This window comes from Ahaetulla prasina, chromosome 1 (assembly GCF_028640845.1).
Source record: "Ahaetulla prasina isolate Xishuangbanna chromosome 1, ASM2864084v1, whole genome shotgun sequence".
Lineage (NCBI taxonomy): Eukaryota > Metazoa > Chordata > Lepidosauria > Squamata > Colubridae > Ahaetulla > Ahaetulla prasina.
Window position 1 is genome coordinate 321270774 of NC_080539.1, and position 12242 is coordinate 321283015.

Sequence of the window (12242 nt, forward strand, 5' to 3'; positions counted from 1 at the left end):
TATACAGGTCCTCAATGGAAGGCAGGTTGGTAGCAATTATTTTTTCTGCAGTTCTAATTATCCTCTGAAGTCTGTGTTTTTCTTGTTGAGTTGCAGAACCGAACCAGACAGTTATAGAGGTGCAAATGACAGACTCAATAATTCCTCTGTAGAACTGAATCAGCAGCTCCTTGGGCAGTTTGAGCTTACTGAGTTGGCGCAGAAAGAACATTCTTTGCTGTACATTTTTAATGATGTTTTTGATGTTGGCTGTCCATTTTAGATCTTGCGATATGAGAGAACCTAGAAATTTGAAGAATTTTATCATATCAATTTGAAGAAATTTATCATATGGATAAATATGTATTCAGTCTTTGCTTAAGTATTTCTTCATCAAATTTTTATCATTTTTGCCCTTTTTTGTTTATATTGCTTCTGTACCAGGCAGCTTGCAAGACTTTACACTGATTATGACAATGATAATAAAAAGTGATATAAAACAAATTCATTAATAAAAAAATGTATCAGAACTAGGTATGCAAAAATTATGATACATACAGTAAGAACATGATACTACCTGCCTATACGATAAAATTGCTCAGCTTCGGGATAGTTTGGACCAAAATTGCGATGATCTGGATGAGATGACTGAGACGCGTCTTGTTGATGTTGTTTGGGATGAGTTTGATTCTGTGGCTCTCGAGGACGTGGACAGGTTACTGGGGAGGTTACATGCCACTACATGTTTACTGGACCCGTGTCCCTCCTGGCTGGTGCTGGCCACTCAGGAGGTGACATGAGGCTGGCTCCGGGGAATTATAAATGCTTCTTTGTTGGAAGGGGTCTTTCCTGCCGCCTTGAAAGAGGCGGTGGTGAGACCCCTCCTCAAGAAGCCTTCCCTGGACCCAGCTATTTTGGGTAATTATCGTCCAGTCTCCAACCTTCGCTTTGTGGCGAAGGTTATAAAGAGTGTGGTGGCATGGCAGCTCCCCCGGTACCTGGATGAAGCTGTCTATCTAGACCCGTTCCAGTCCGGCTTCCGGTCCGGATATAGCACGGAGACAGCTTTGGTCGCGTTGGTGGATGACCTCTGGAGGGCCAGGGATAGGGGTTGTTCCTCTGCCCTGGTCCTGTTAGATCTCTCATCGGCTTTTGATACCATCAACCATGGTATCCTGCTGCACCGGTTGGAGAGTTTGGGAGTGGGAGGCACCATTTATCGGTGGTTCTCCTCCTATCTCTCTGACCGGTCGCAGACGGTGTTGACAGGAGGGCAGAGATCGACCCCGAGGCGCCTTACTTGTGGGGTGCCTCAGGGATCGATTCTCTCGCCTCTCCTGTTCAACATCTATATGAAGCCGTTGGGCGAGGTCATCAGTGACTTTGGGGTGAGTTACCAGCTGTACGCTGATGATACTCAGCTGTACTTTTCCACCCCGGGCCACTCCAACGAAGCTGTCGAAGTACTGTCCTGGTGCCTGGAAGCCGTACGGGTCTGGATGGGGAGAAACAGACTCAGACTCAATCCATCCAAGACGGAGTGGCTGTGGATGCCGGCACCCCGGTACAGTAAGCTGCAGCCGCAGCTGACTGTTGGGGGCGAGTCATTGGCCCCAACAGAAAGGGTGCGCAACTTGGGCGTTCTCTTGGATGGACAGCTGTCGTTTGAAGATCAGCTGGCGGCCGTCTCCAGGAGAGCCTTTTACCAGGTCCGCCTGGTTCGCCAGTTGCGGCCCTTTCTTGACCGGGATGCACGGTCACTCATGCTCTCGTCACTTCTCGTCTAGATTATTGCAATGCTCTCTACATGGGGCTACCCCTGAAGTGCACTCGGAGGCTCCAGTTAGTTCAGAATGCAGCTGCGCGGGTGATTGAGGGAGCCACACGTTGCTCCCGGGTAACACCGCTCCTGCGCAGTCTGCACTGGCTACCTGTGGTCTTTCGGGTGCGCTTCAAGGTGTTGGTTACCACCTTTAAAGCGCTCCATGGCTTAGGGCCCGGGTACTTACGGGACCGCCTGCTGTTACCTTATGCCTCCCACCGACCCGTACGCTCACACAGAGAGGGTCTTCTCAGGGTGCCGTCCGCCAAGCAATGTCGGCTGGTGGCCCCCATGGGAAGGGCCTTCTCTGTTGGAGCACCTACCCTCTGGAACGAACTTCCCCCCGGTTTGCGCCAATTACCTGACCTTCGGACCTTTCGCCGTGAACTGAAAACGTATCTGTTTATTCAAGCGGGACTGGCTTGATTTTTAAATTTTAAAATTTTTGAATTTTTAATAATTTTAATGGGGGTATTTTAGTATGGGTCAATTCGACGGTTTTAATTCTCGGCCACTTATAGAATATGTATTTTAACTGTTGTTTTAATTTTGTATATATTGTAATTGTATTTTGTAATTTTGTTTTAATCTGGCTGTACACCGCCCTGAGTCCTTCGGGAGAAGGGCGGTATAAAAATCTAAATAATAAATAAATAATAAATAAATAAATAATTTATCCCAGATAATGTAGAGTGGTTCTCCTCAGTTTCCAAAGGCATAACAAAATAATCAAGGTGTTACTAAGTTATGAAATATTAAAAGGAATAGAGTATTCTTATTTCTGGAAGAAAACTGCTCCATAAAACAGGAAGAGAATGTTCACTTTCACGTTTCCTTCTGTCACACCTGATTGTGTGGTTGTGTAGATTTTTAGCCTGCATGGACATAAGGAATAGGACATAAGGTGTTGGTTGCTGAAAATCCAGATATCAGGTGATATTAGGATGTCAGGAGAATGATATATAGAGGATTTGGCAATTATCTAAATGTATGAAGTGTTTGGGATAATTGGAGGCTTGTGAAGACCTTCTTGGTTTGGTGCAATACAAGAAACAGCAGCAGTGGCTTGGGGGGGCTGGCAGAGAGCCAGTCCTCTGGAATGACCTGCTGAGTGACTAGAGTGTGGTCAGGTGGCCATGAAAAGTTGGTGGATTTAAATCAGAGTTGGCAAAGCAGTGCGAGTAGCTCCTTAGAGAGCAGGCAATAGCCAATTTAGTATCATTGATAAGCTGGATGGCAGCACAAGAATTCCAGCCACAGGATGATCCAGGCTGGAGAGTCATCTTCCTGAGGATAAGGCTGGTTGCAAAACTCTTATGTTGGATGTGATGCCAGTGACAGCTTATTGGTGATGACTACTCAAGTGTGCTAGTTTTCAGTAATCTCCATTGATGATGGTCATCAGGGAATTGCCAACTTTACTGTACCAGAAGTTTGGAGGCTTTTAGATTTGAGGTGGCAGCAGGAGCTGGAACTATACAGGAATAGGTGATATTCCTATAGCTTGTAGCTGCTATGGCTTTGGTTTTGACTTCTTTTTTTGTCATTTTCCTTTTTTGCACTATGCCATGGACTTGAGAGAGGAGGATCTCCTAGGTTTGTTATACAGGTTACAACAGTTCATTTAGTGACCATTCAAAGTTACAACAGGATTGGAAAATGGTGGCTTATAACTGTTTTGCGGCATCCCTGTGGTCATGTGATCAAAATTTGGATGCTTTGCAACTGGTTCATATTTATGACAGTTGCAGTGTCTTGTCACCCTGTGTGTTATTTTAACAAGCAAAATCAATGGAGAAGTCTGATGGGGGAACCGCTGGCTGAGGTATTCAAGGAATTGAAATCTACAATTCTTAAAGCGGGGAAACACTTTCTAAAGCTTCTATAGATTAAGACATTATAGATTATAGGCCTGTCTGGATGTGCTTGGGAAGCAGTGATCTTGGGCCAGACATTCTCTCTCAGTCCAAACTCATCTCACAGGTTTGTTGTTGTGGGGAAAATAGAAGGGAGAAAATGAGTCGGACATGTTTGCCACCTTGAGTTATTTGTAAAAATAATAAAGGCGGAGTATAAATAAATAAGTAATACAAGTGAGGATATTGGAGAAAAGGAAATCGAGCTAATAGTGACTCAGATGCTCACAAGCTTTTTGCATTCATAATAATGTTCACTCTTGTGTTCAAAATGTCAACAGGAGTAAAGGAAGAGAAGTTACATATATCTTTTCTCTCATAGGCCTGATATAAAGATCTGAACATCTGGAAATAATTCAGCATGTACCTGTGTTTGATTATATGTAGATTCTTGAACTATATGCATGAAAGAGACAGAAGTGTGAGAGAGGAATGTTTAGGAGTATAAAAGGATAAGAGGCAGTATGTGAGTGGGCCCTGGGGTCCAGGACACTCCTAGGCATCCAAAGACTATAAATTAAGTAGGCCTAGCAAAGAGGAAAGTATCATTTGTTAACTTAAATAAGCAATTGTTGTTGCATAGCAGAAATCAACAGAAGGGGAAAATAAGGTCTCAATTACCGATGTTCATAGCTGTTCATATAAACTCTTCATAATTTATATATCAGTGCCAGAGTCTTTCTGAGTTTTGGCTACCGTACACTAGCATGAATCTCTTCCTACGATGTATCCAATTTATGCAGCGACACTGAAGTTATATAAGAGTGATGTACAAATATTTATTTTGACTCCACTCATCATATGAAACCAAAACTTTTTTTAATAGCAATAGCATTTAGACCCCCTAATATCGCTTCATAGTGCTTTATAGCACTGTCTAAGCAGTTTACAGAGTCCGCATAATGCCCCCAACAATTTGGGCCCTCCTTTTAACTTATATACATATTTATATACAATTTTTCATGTTATAGTACTCAATGGCTGAGTAACTTTAGAATCTATTCATGGAAATAGAAATTCACAGAATTTTGTTCTATGCATAATTTTCAGAGTTTTCCTTTTAATGGCCCATCTTTGCATTACCTTATGTTATACCCCAAAATGACTTATATGGTGTGCTGTTGAATTCTCCATAATTGTTCACAAAAATGCAGTTAAATTCCAAATATTACAGTTAAGGTTAGGTTAGCTTAAGAAAAGAAGTCTGTGATAGCCTGCATACTATGCATGGCTTCTTAGCATTTTGATGAAAACCTCCTAGAATTTATATGGGTCAATATAAAAGTGGGAGAAATGACATTGCTATAGGCATATACTACAAGCCACCCAACCAAGCAGAAGAAATAGATGAACTCTTTGCTAATCATTTAATAAATGTATGTAGGAAACATACCACAGTAGTAATGGTAAACTTTACCCTGATATCAAATGGAAGACAAATTGCAAAAAGTGGGAGATTGAACAGATTTAAGCTGACAACTTTGTCATCCAAAAGATAGAGGAGGGAATTAGAGGAAAAATTATATATTGGACCTAATTCTTACTAATAGAGAAGAAGAAGTGATAGAGGGAATTGCCAGAACCTTGATAGAGGGAATTGCCAGTGACCACGTCATATTGGAATTCAATATAATGCAAACACAATCAATAGAATGCAATCTAACCAGTGTCTTAAACTTTAAAAGAACTGATTTTAATAAACTCAGAGAGAGCCTAAGCAAAATTTCATGGATAAAAATTCTAAAGGGGAAAACAACTCAAGAAGCATGGGAAACACTGAAAAATATCATTATAAAAGTACAGTCCAACACAATACCACTGAAAAAGAACAACAAGAAATCCAAAAGGAAACCAGCATGGTTGCACAAAGATCTCTCTGATAAACTGAAAGACAAAAAGGATAAGTACAAAAAATGTACTTATAACTAAGGCAGAATATCAGCAGATGGCCCAAAATTGCAAAGATGGTTAGAAAAGCAAAGGCTCAGAATGAACAAAGACTTTCAACAACTGTCCAAGATAATAAAAAAAGTTTCTTTCAATATATAAATAATAAGAAAAAAATCAAGGAAACAGTCAGCCCACTAAAGAGAGAAGACAGCAAGGAAGTAACAGGTAATAGAGAGAAAGCAGAGCTGCTTAACTTACTATTTTCATCAGTCTTCACACACACAAAAACTAGAGCTCAGCCTACCAAAAACATAACTGTAAAAGACAGATTAAAAATAAAAATGAAAATAAGCAAGAAAATGGTAGAGAACACCTTTCTGATCTTGATGACTATAAATGACCAGGACCTGATGGATTACATCCCAGAGTTCTGAAGGAGTTGACAGATATTATCTCAGAACCATTTTATCATATCCTTAAAAGATGGGGAACAGGGGAACTACCAGAGGATTGGAAAAGAGCTGATGTGGTTCCTATCTTCAAAAAAAAAAGGGGGGGGAGGGGGAGATAACAGACCAAGGAAACTATAGACCCATGATGGCGAATCTATGGCAGCTGGTCTTCATGCACATGGGAGTGCTGGAAACTGGAAGAGCAGCTGCCAGATGAGCACATGGCTGCTCTTCCAGTTTCTGGCACATGTGTGTATGTGTGTGCACGCGTGTGCTCACTTCTGTTTCAGCCAACATTGCTATAGACCAATCAGTCTAAAATTTCCTAGGTAGTGTTTGCTGTTGAACATTGGGTATTGGCTTTAGTAAAGAGCAGTATTGGCTGAAGATCCTGAGTTGGGCTGGGCAGTGTTTTACTAATAGTAAAAGTTGAGGAGAAGCCAAGACAAAATCATGAAGTGGACAAGAGCATGATACAGAAAAGTACACTAAAGAAAAGTGGGGCCCAGCACGGAACATAAATTACCCAGCAAGGCGGATCTGAGGGAAGCCAGAAAGAAAGAAGACTATACTCTACCAGCCAAAAGGCTGCCAGCCTAAATACTGCCAGTATCTTTTGTCTCAGAAATAGGACATTATTTAGAGATTAAATCAACAATATTGAATGCATGCATATGCCATTGAAGAACTTAAATGCATAAGGAGCTTAAGGTGCATAATGTTCAGCAAAGAAAAAAACCCACTCCTGTTCCAGTACATTTTAAATCTCAGTCCATGGCTTCATTTCTTTCCTGCTGGTTATCAGTAAAAATGGGCAGGAGAAGGTGGGAGAGCTCAGACCTGGCTTTTCTACCTTAATTAATCTTGTTAAGGAATACAACTCAAAATAGATGTTGTTTGTCTTAATTAAAGAGAAGATAAAATCTCAAGAGATGTTTTGCATTATGTCTTTCATCAAATCTAGAAAACTCATGAAAAGCCCAGGACAAGGTCTCTTCTGATAAATTGCTGCTAAATACTTTTGGTACTACCATTAGAGACAATTAACCGTAAAACGTCTTCCAACGTAATGTGATGGGAATTTAGAAAGTATGTTAGAAAAGCATTTAAATGAAATATTTTATGAAAGCAGTGTAAATCATCATCTATTTTCAGATTTGCTTCTATCTTTATTAAGGTTCTCATTGTTGAAGGAGATGGGGGATAAGAATATTATAATCTGGAGATAGAACAGATATGTATATGTATTTTTCATAAGAATAAAACTATTGAATGCCAGCTGATTAGACTGAAAAATAATATCACAAATTCAGTAACATGTATTAGCAACGTTTGGTAATCTTAGGTGAAGAGTTTGTTTTAATGTATTGTTCATATTTTCAAACATCCACTATTTTCAGGCATATTGGGGTCCAACTTGGAGCACACCAGATATCATGTAGTGAGCAACTAGGACTTCTTTCCATATAAGTTACCCAAAATCTTTGTAAGGAGATGATCGCAGAGCCTTTTCTGATCTCTGATAGATGAGAAGCCCAGAAAAAGAGATTGGAAGTAATACAGCAGCATTTCCAGTGGCAGCCATTAAAGCTTTGTGGATTGTCCATTCAGTTTCCTCAGTTGTATTAAGAGAAACTCCTGCATTTTGTGAGTCAGTGGACACGTTTTGAAAACTGTTATGTATGTTTTTTGTGTGTTTCTTTCAGCTCCTGTTTGTGATTATTTTTTGAAGAAGGATTCTTCCTAAATAATGAACAAACAATCAGTTCAGTGCTTCAGCATGCAAGGAGGAAATGAAGCAGGAATGACTGTTCATCATTCCACGTTCCTGGCTACACCCAGATTGATAACAAGATTTGTCTCAGACTCCAGAATTTTCCCTTAGGAGAGAAAAACAGCCGAGTGTTTGTGGAATTAGCATTCAAGCTCTGACATGAGGTTTCTACTCCACGGAGCTTTTGCTGCCAAGTCTCAGGGTTTCCTTTGTGTTTTATATCACATCTTCTACCAGATAGCCTTTAAATTGTGGTTATGGCTCATAAGATAGAAGTTCTGAGTTGTGTCTATATTATGTATACCGGGCCCAGATTTCTCTTTCCAGTTAGACATTTCGGCTTCCCCTGAGCATGATGAAGTTTCTCTACTAGATGGTGGACACAGTTTGCACAACATGACTACAGTTAACGCATGTGATTAAAATGATGACTGATTATAGACACTTGTGCTGGATGCTCTCAATGTTGGCAAGAAGCCATAAAAATTCTCAGTCTGTGAATAAAGTCAATCATTTGTTCGTTTAATTTATAATTTATTCTCCACAATTAGTTGACAATTTATTCCAGCATTTTTTCTTGTATTATGTTCTTCCTCACATTTCTTTACATTTCATAAGCTGATATTCTAATAACTTGTGTTTCCAAGACTCGGCCCTTTCATAGATAATATCATCCTTTAGATGATGAATCTGAACAAAGGTGCTTCATCGGTTATCATTATAGCTTCATTTAACACTCTAAATGCTTTTCATTTATTTATCAGTAATTCAACTTTTGAAAGATTTGCAAAGCAAACACAGAACATTATCATTGCAATTCAGATGTTTTGCTTTGCAAAACGTTATGTCCTATGCATAATTTTTAAGTGGGTATCTCAGGACTCATGTGCATGGCAGGTGGCCAGAGTTAATATTTAGGGTAGTGGAGGAGTGACAAAATCTACATTGAATTAGGCAGTGATGGAAAATAGGTAGAGATACATCATGCATACATACAGGACTGTTTTCAGGGGTTTTTCTTCTTTTTTTATGGGGGAAAGTTTTTTATTTTTTGAACTGTGTGCCTGTTTCTCCACTTGCTGTATAGTTTTATTTGTTTTTTGTTTTTTTCACCAAGATGGCTTTCTAGCTTTATTTCTGAGGTTTACTTGTGGCTCTTTGCATATCTCAGCTATTCCAACTTTTCAAGGAGTTGTCCTGTTTATTTTGAACTTCACAGAGAAAGTAATGGTTTTTGATCCACATATGTGGATTTTGTCCTGTTAGTGGACAAGATAAGGAGAAGTAGTTCAACTTTAATGCTGGTTAAAGAGCAAATGTCAGCTGAGAGTAACAGATTTTGAGTGCTACTGAACACCATTTTGTTTCCCCCGATTTTGCTTCAAGGCTTCTAAATAAAATAATTCCCATTGTGTCTAGGTACTCTCACATCTAGGAAAAAAACTAATTAGGGAATTTAAAATCAGAATTTCAAACTCTCCAATTATTTCAGTGACAATGAACATATGCATCTTATATTGACATTTCACAAGGCCCAAGAAGTTGAATGAATTTGGAGCCTTTGCGCTGAAAGGGGGAAAGGGGTTTACAGACAAATACTAATAAGAGCTTTGAGATTAAAAAGTAATTGCTTTTAGTATTTGTTTTTCAAGTACTCTGACTTAAGGTCATTTTCTTGATATATCCTTGCTAGAACTGAAAATCAAAACCAGCTTGTTAGATGCCATCCAAGAAAGATCCTTAAGTCCCCCAGATATGCCCTGCTTAATAAAGTAGCTGTGATTCTGTGATCCTTACCATCTGATCCAGAATTATACTTTCATGATGTTAAGACAATTCTATAAATATGTGCTACCTTCATGCCAAACATCATCTCAAGTGTTTCAGATTTTTTTTTTAGTTTTGTTCTACTCCTGTTCATCTACAGAAATAATGGAAGTTGAACATCAAACAGTTCTAAATGCTGTTCACAATTGATCGTCAGCATAAGACTAAGCTTTTGTCTGATCTATAAAATGCATTCTAGAATGGAAGGTAGAATCTCCCCACATCTCAGTAATTATATCATTCTATTACATTATCTTAGAGGCATTAAATAAGATGCCACATTAAGGAAAATAAAGCATCTTTTGTAGGGTGTGGCAATATTTCCAATCTTCCGGCAATTTTCTTTAGCTTGTCCTCATTCTTAATTTTGATCAAAATTATTAATATATGTTTTAGAGATATTTTGTACCGGAGATACTTTGTGCAGCAGAAAGGAACTATGATAGTGAAAGGTATAAAATGAGATGTTTTGTTCTTTATTGTAAAGGTGGTTCTATAATTAAGTCTAAAACTTTTGAAGACTGCAGTTGATATTCGAATGTGCTGTTACATAAGAGACTGACATTTAAGCAAAGAAGTGGAATTATGCAGAAATTTCATATGAAAATCAAAACCTAGCTCAGTTTTCAAAAGAATATATCTTGCTGGGAAAAAATTGCATTCACCTGTATTTATTTTTAAGGAGCATCGGAAGTAATTGTAGAGCAGAAAAATTCCAGATGATTAAATTTATATGCTGTGATTTATTTATAACTATTTCACTTCAAAATTGTATAGTTTATTTCAGAAATCAAGAGATGTCTCTTGTCCACAAAAGTTAAAACACAGCAAAGTATGTCCTTGGGACATTTACTTGCCTTACTTTTAACTTGTTATATATCAAGGAGATCTTAAGAGAAAAATGAGAAGGCTAAAATCTAAGCAATGAGTGGGAAGTGCCCTCTTATCTGAATTTGAGTTTTCCTGCCACAGGCTCTTAGCCAAAGAGTTGATATGATAGATTGACACAACCCCAGCTGCTGTATCTGGAATTTTTCATGTTTCATAAAAAATGTTTCTTATTAGCAATTAGAACAGCATGATAGAAAGTGAACAGTAATAAGGTTGTGCTAGAGAGAGGCCTAGCTAGGGTTTAAGAGAAATAAAGAAGAGGAATATGCAATTCAATGTCAGATTTTGAACTGGCAAACCCCAATAGCCCACTTGTCTTGTTTAGCAAAAAAATGCTAAAAAAGTGATTTTCTGTTTCCCTGCCTAAGGGCCTCCATGTAGTTTGGAAGCCAAATGTGTTCTTCCTCACCTTGAAGACTATCTGTTATGCTTTCATTGATTGATTGATTATGTGCCACCTAATCAGTGTGATTCTTAGCATTCCGCATAGATTTTCTCTAGAACACTTTATCTCTAACCAGGCCCTTCAGGTCTTCCAACACAATTCTTTCAGTAGCAATCTAAAAAAAAAAACACCTTTTAAAATAAAGATCCAATATAATTTGAACCCAAAAATGGGGGTGGGGTAGGGGAAGTAGGGGACAAAACACCTTTGTTATTGTCCTGATTTGCATGAGGTGACTATTTCCAGGCTACAGGGGAGTTAGGACAGAGCCACAGTGATTGGGCAAAGAGAAGAAGTCTCTTACCACCCTATACTTGTTTGCTCATTCAGCCTGTCTAGATCCTTGTAGTTAATTATTTAAAAATTATCCACCCAATGTCTAAATAAGAGCTGCGGTAGCGCAGTGGTTAGAATACAGTACTACAGGCTACTTCTGCTGACTGCCAGCTGCCTGTAATTTGGCAATTCAAATCTCAGGTTCAAAGTTGACTCAGCCTTCCATCCTTCCAAGATCGGTAAAATGAGGACCCAGATTGTTGGGAGCAATAGACTGACTCTCTAAACCCCTTAGAGAGGGCTGTAAAAGGAGTGTGAAGCGGTATATAAGTCTTAAGTGCTATTGCTATGTGAAACTGACATGTAAGCAATAGGGAGAATGTGTCAGCAGTCAGGTTGACAAATGTAGTGCTTTTTGAATATGGCTGATTTCATTGTTGAAGCAATTGAAACAACTATTATTTTAAAAGTGCCGTCTCTCTTCAGTTGTAAGGGCCTTAAGGAAACCAGAGAGCTTACCCTTTTCACTGTGATACTTACGTTAACCTCTATTCATAACAATTGAAACCAATCCTTCATCCTGCTACATGTCTCTCAAGGTTATCTAGATTGGTCAATCTACTTTCTGGACAAACTAATAATAATTTTAGTATGTCTGCAAGTTAGTCCCTTGAGAACATAAATGGCAAATAACAATAGAATGGTTTTTCCTTTTTTTTTTTTTTAAGTGGGGCTAGTTCAAAATAATATAAGTACTACAAGTTCAGTCACAGGTTTAACACATCTTTAAAAACAAATTAGGAAAATTTAAACATTAATCCAACATCACCAAATGAAGAGTTTAACAACAACTGAACCAAATTGGTCCCATTGGCTTGTGCAAATCTCATTTCAGCATTGCCATTTCTTTCATGACTCTCAGTCCCTGAAAATGTGGTTTTAATCAAGGGTGGCTTCTTGCTGCAATAAG

The 12242-nt window shown here is 38.8% G+C and overlaps 1 protein-coding gene across 11 annotated transcripts in view; it reads left to right on the forward strand.

Moving 5' to 3' along the window:
* Positions 1-12242, forward strand: part of TTLL5 (tubulin tyrosine ligase like 5) — a 161499-nt gene that overhangs the window by 142341 nt on the left and 6916 nt on the right. For 2 of the 11 annotated variants that reach the window (XM_058162395.1, XM_058162397.1), the window contains one exon: positions 7766-8658. The exons of 8 other annotated variants lie outside the window; for them this stretch is intronic. In XM_058162395.1, coding sequence (XP_058018378.1) covers positions 7766-7806 — 41 coding nt within the window. In that variant the 3' untranslated portion in view covers positions 7807-8658. Of the gene's footprint in view, positions 1-7765; positions 8659-12242 lie in introns of those variants that run through there. One more of the 11 variants, XR_009152624.1, reaches the window with a different exon arrangement.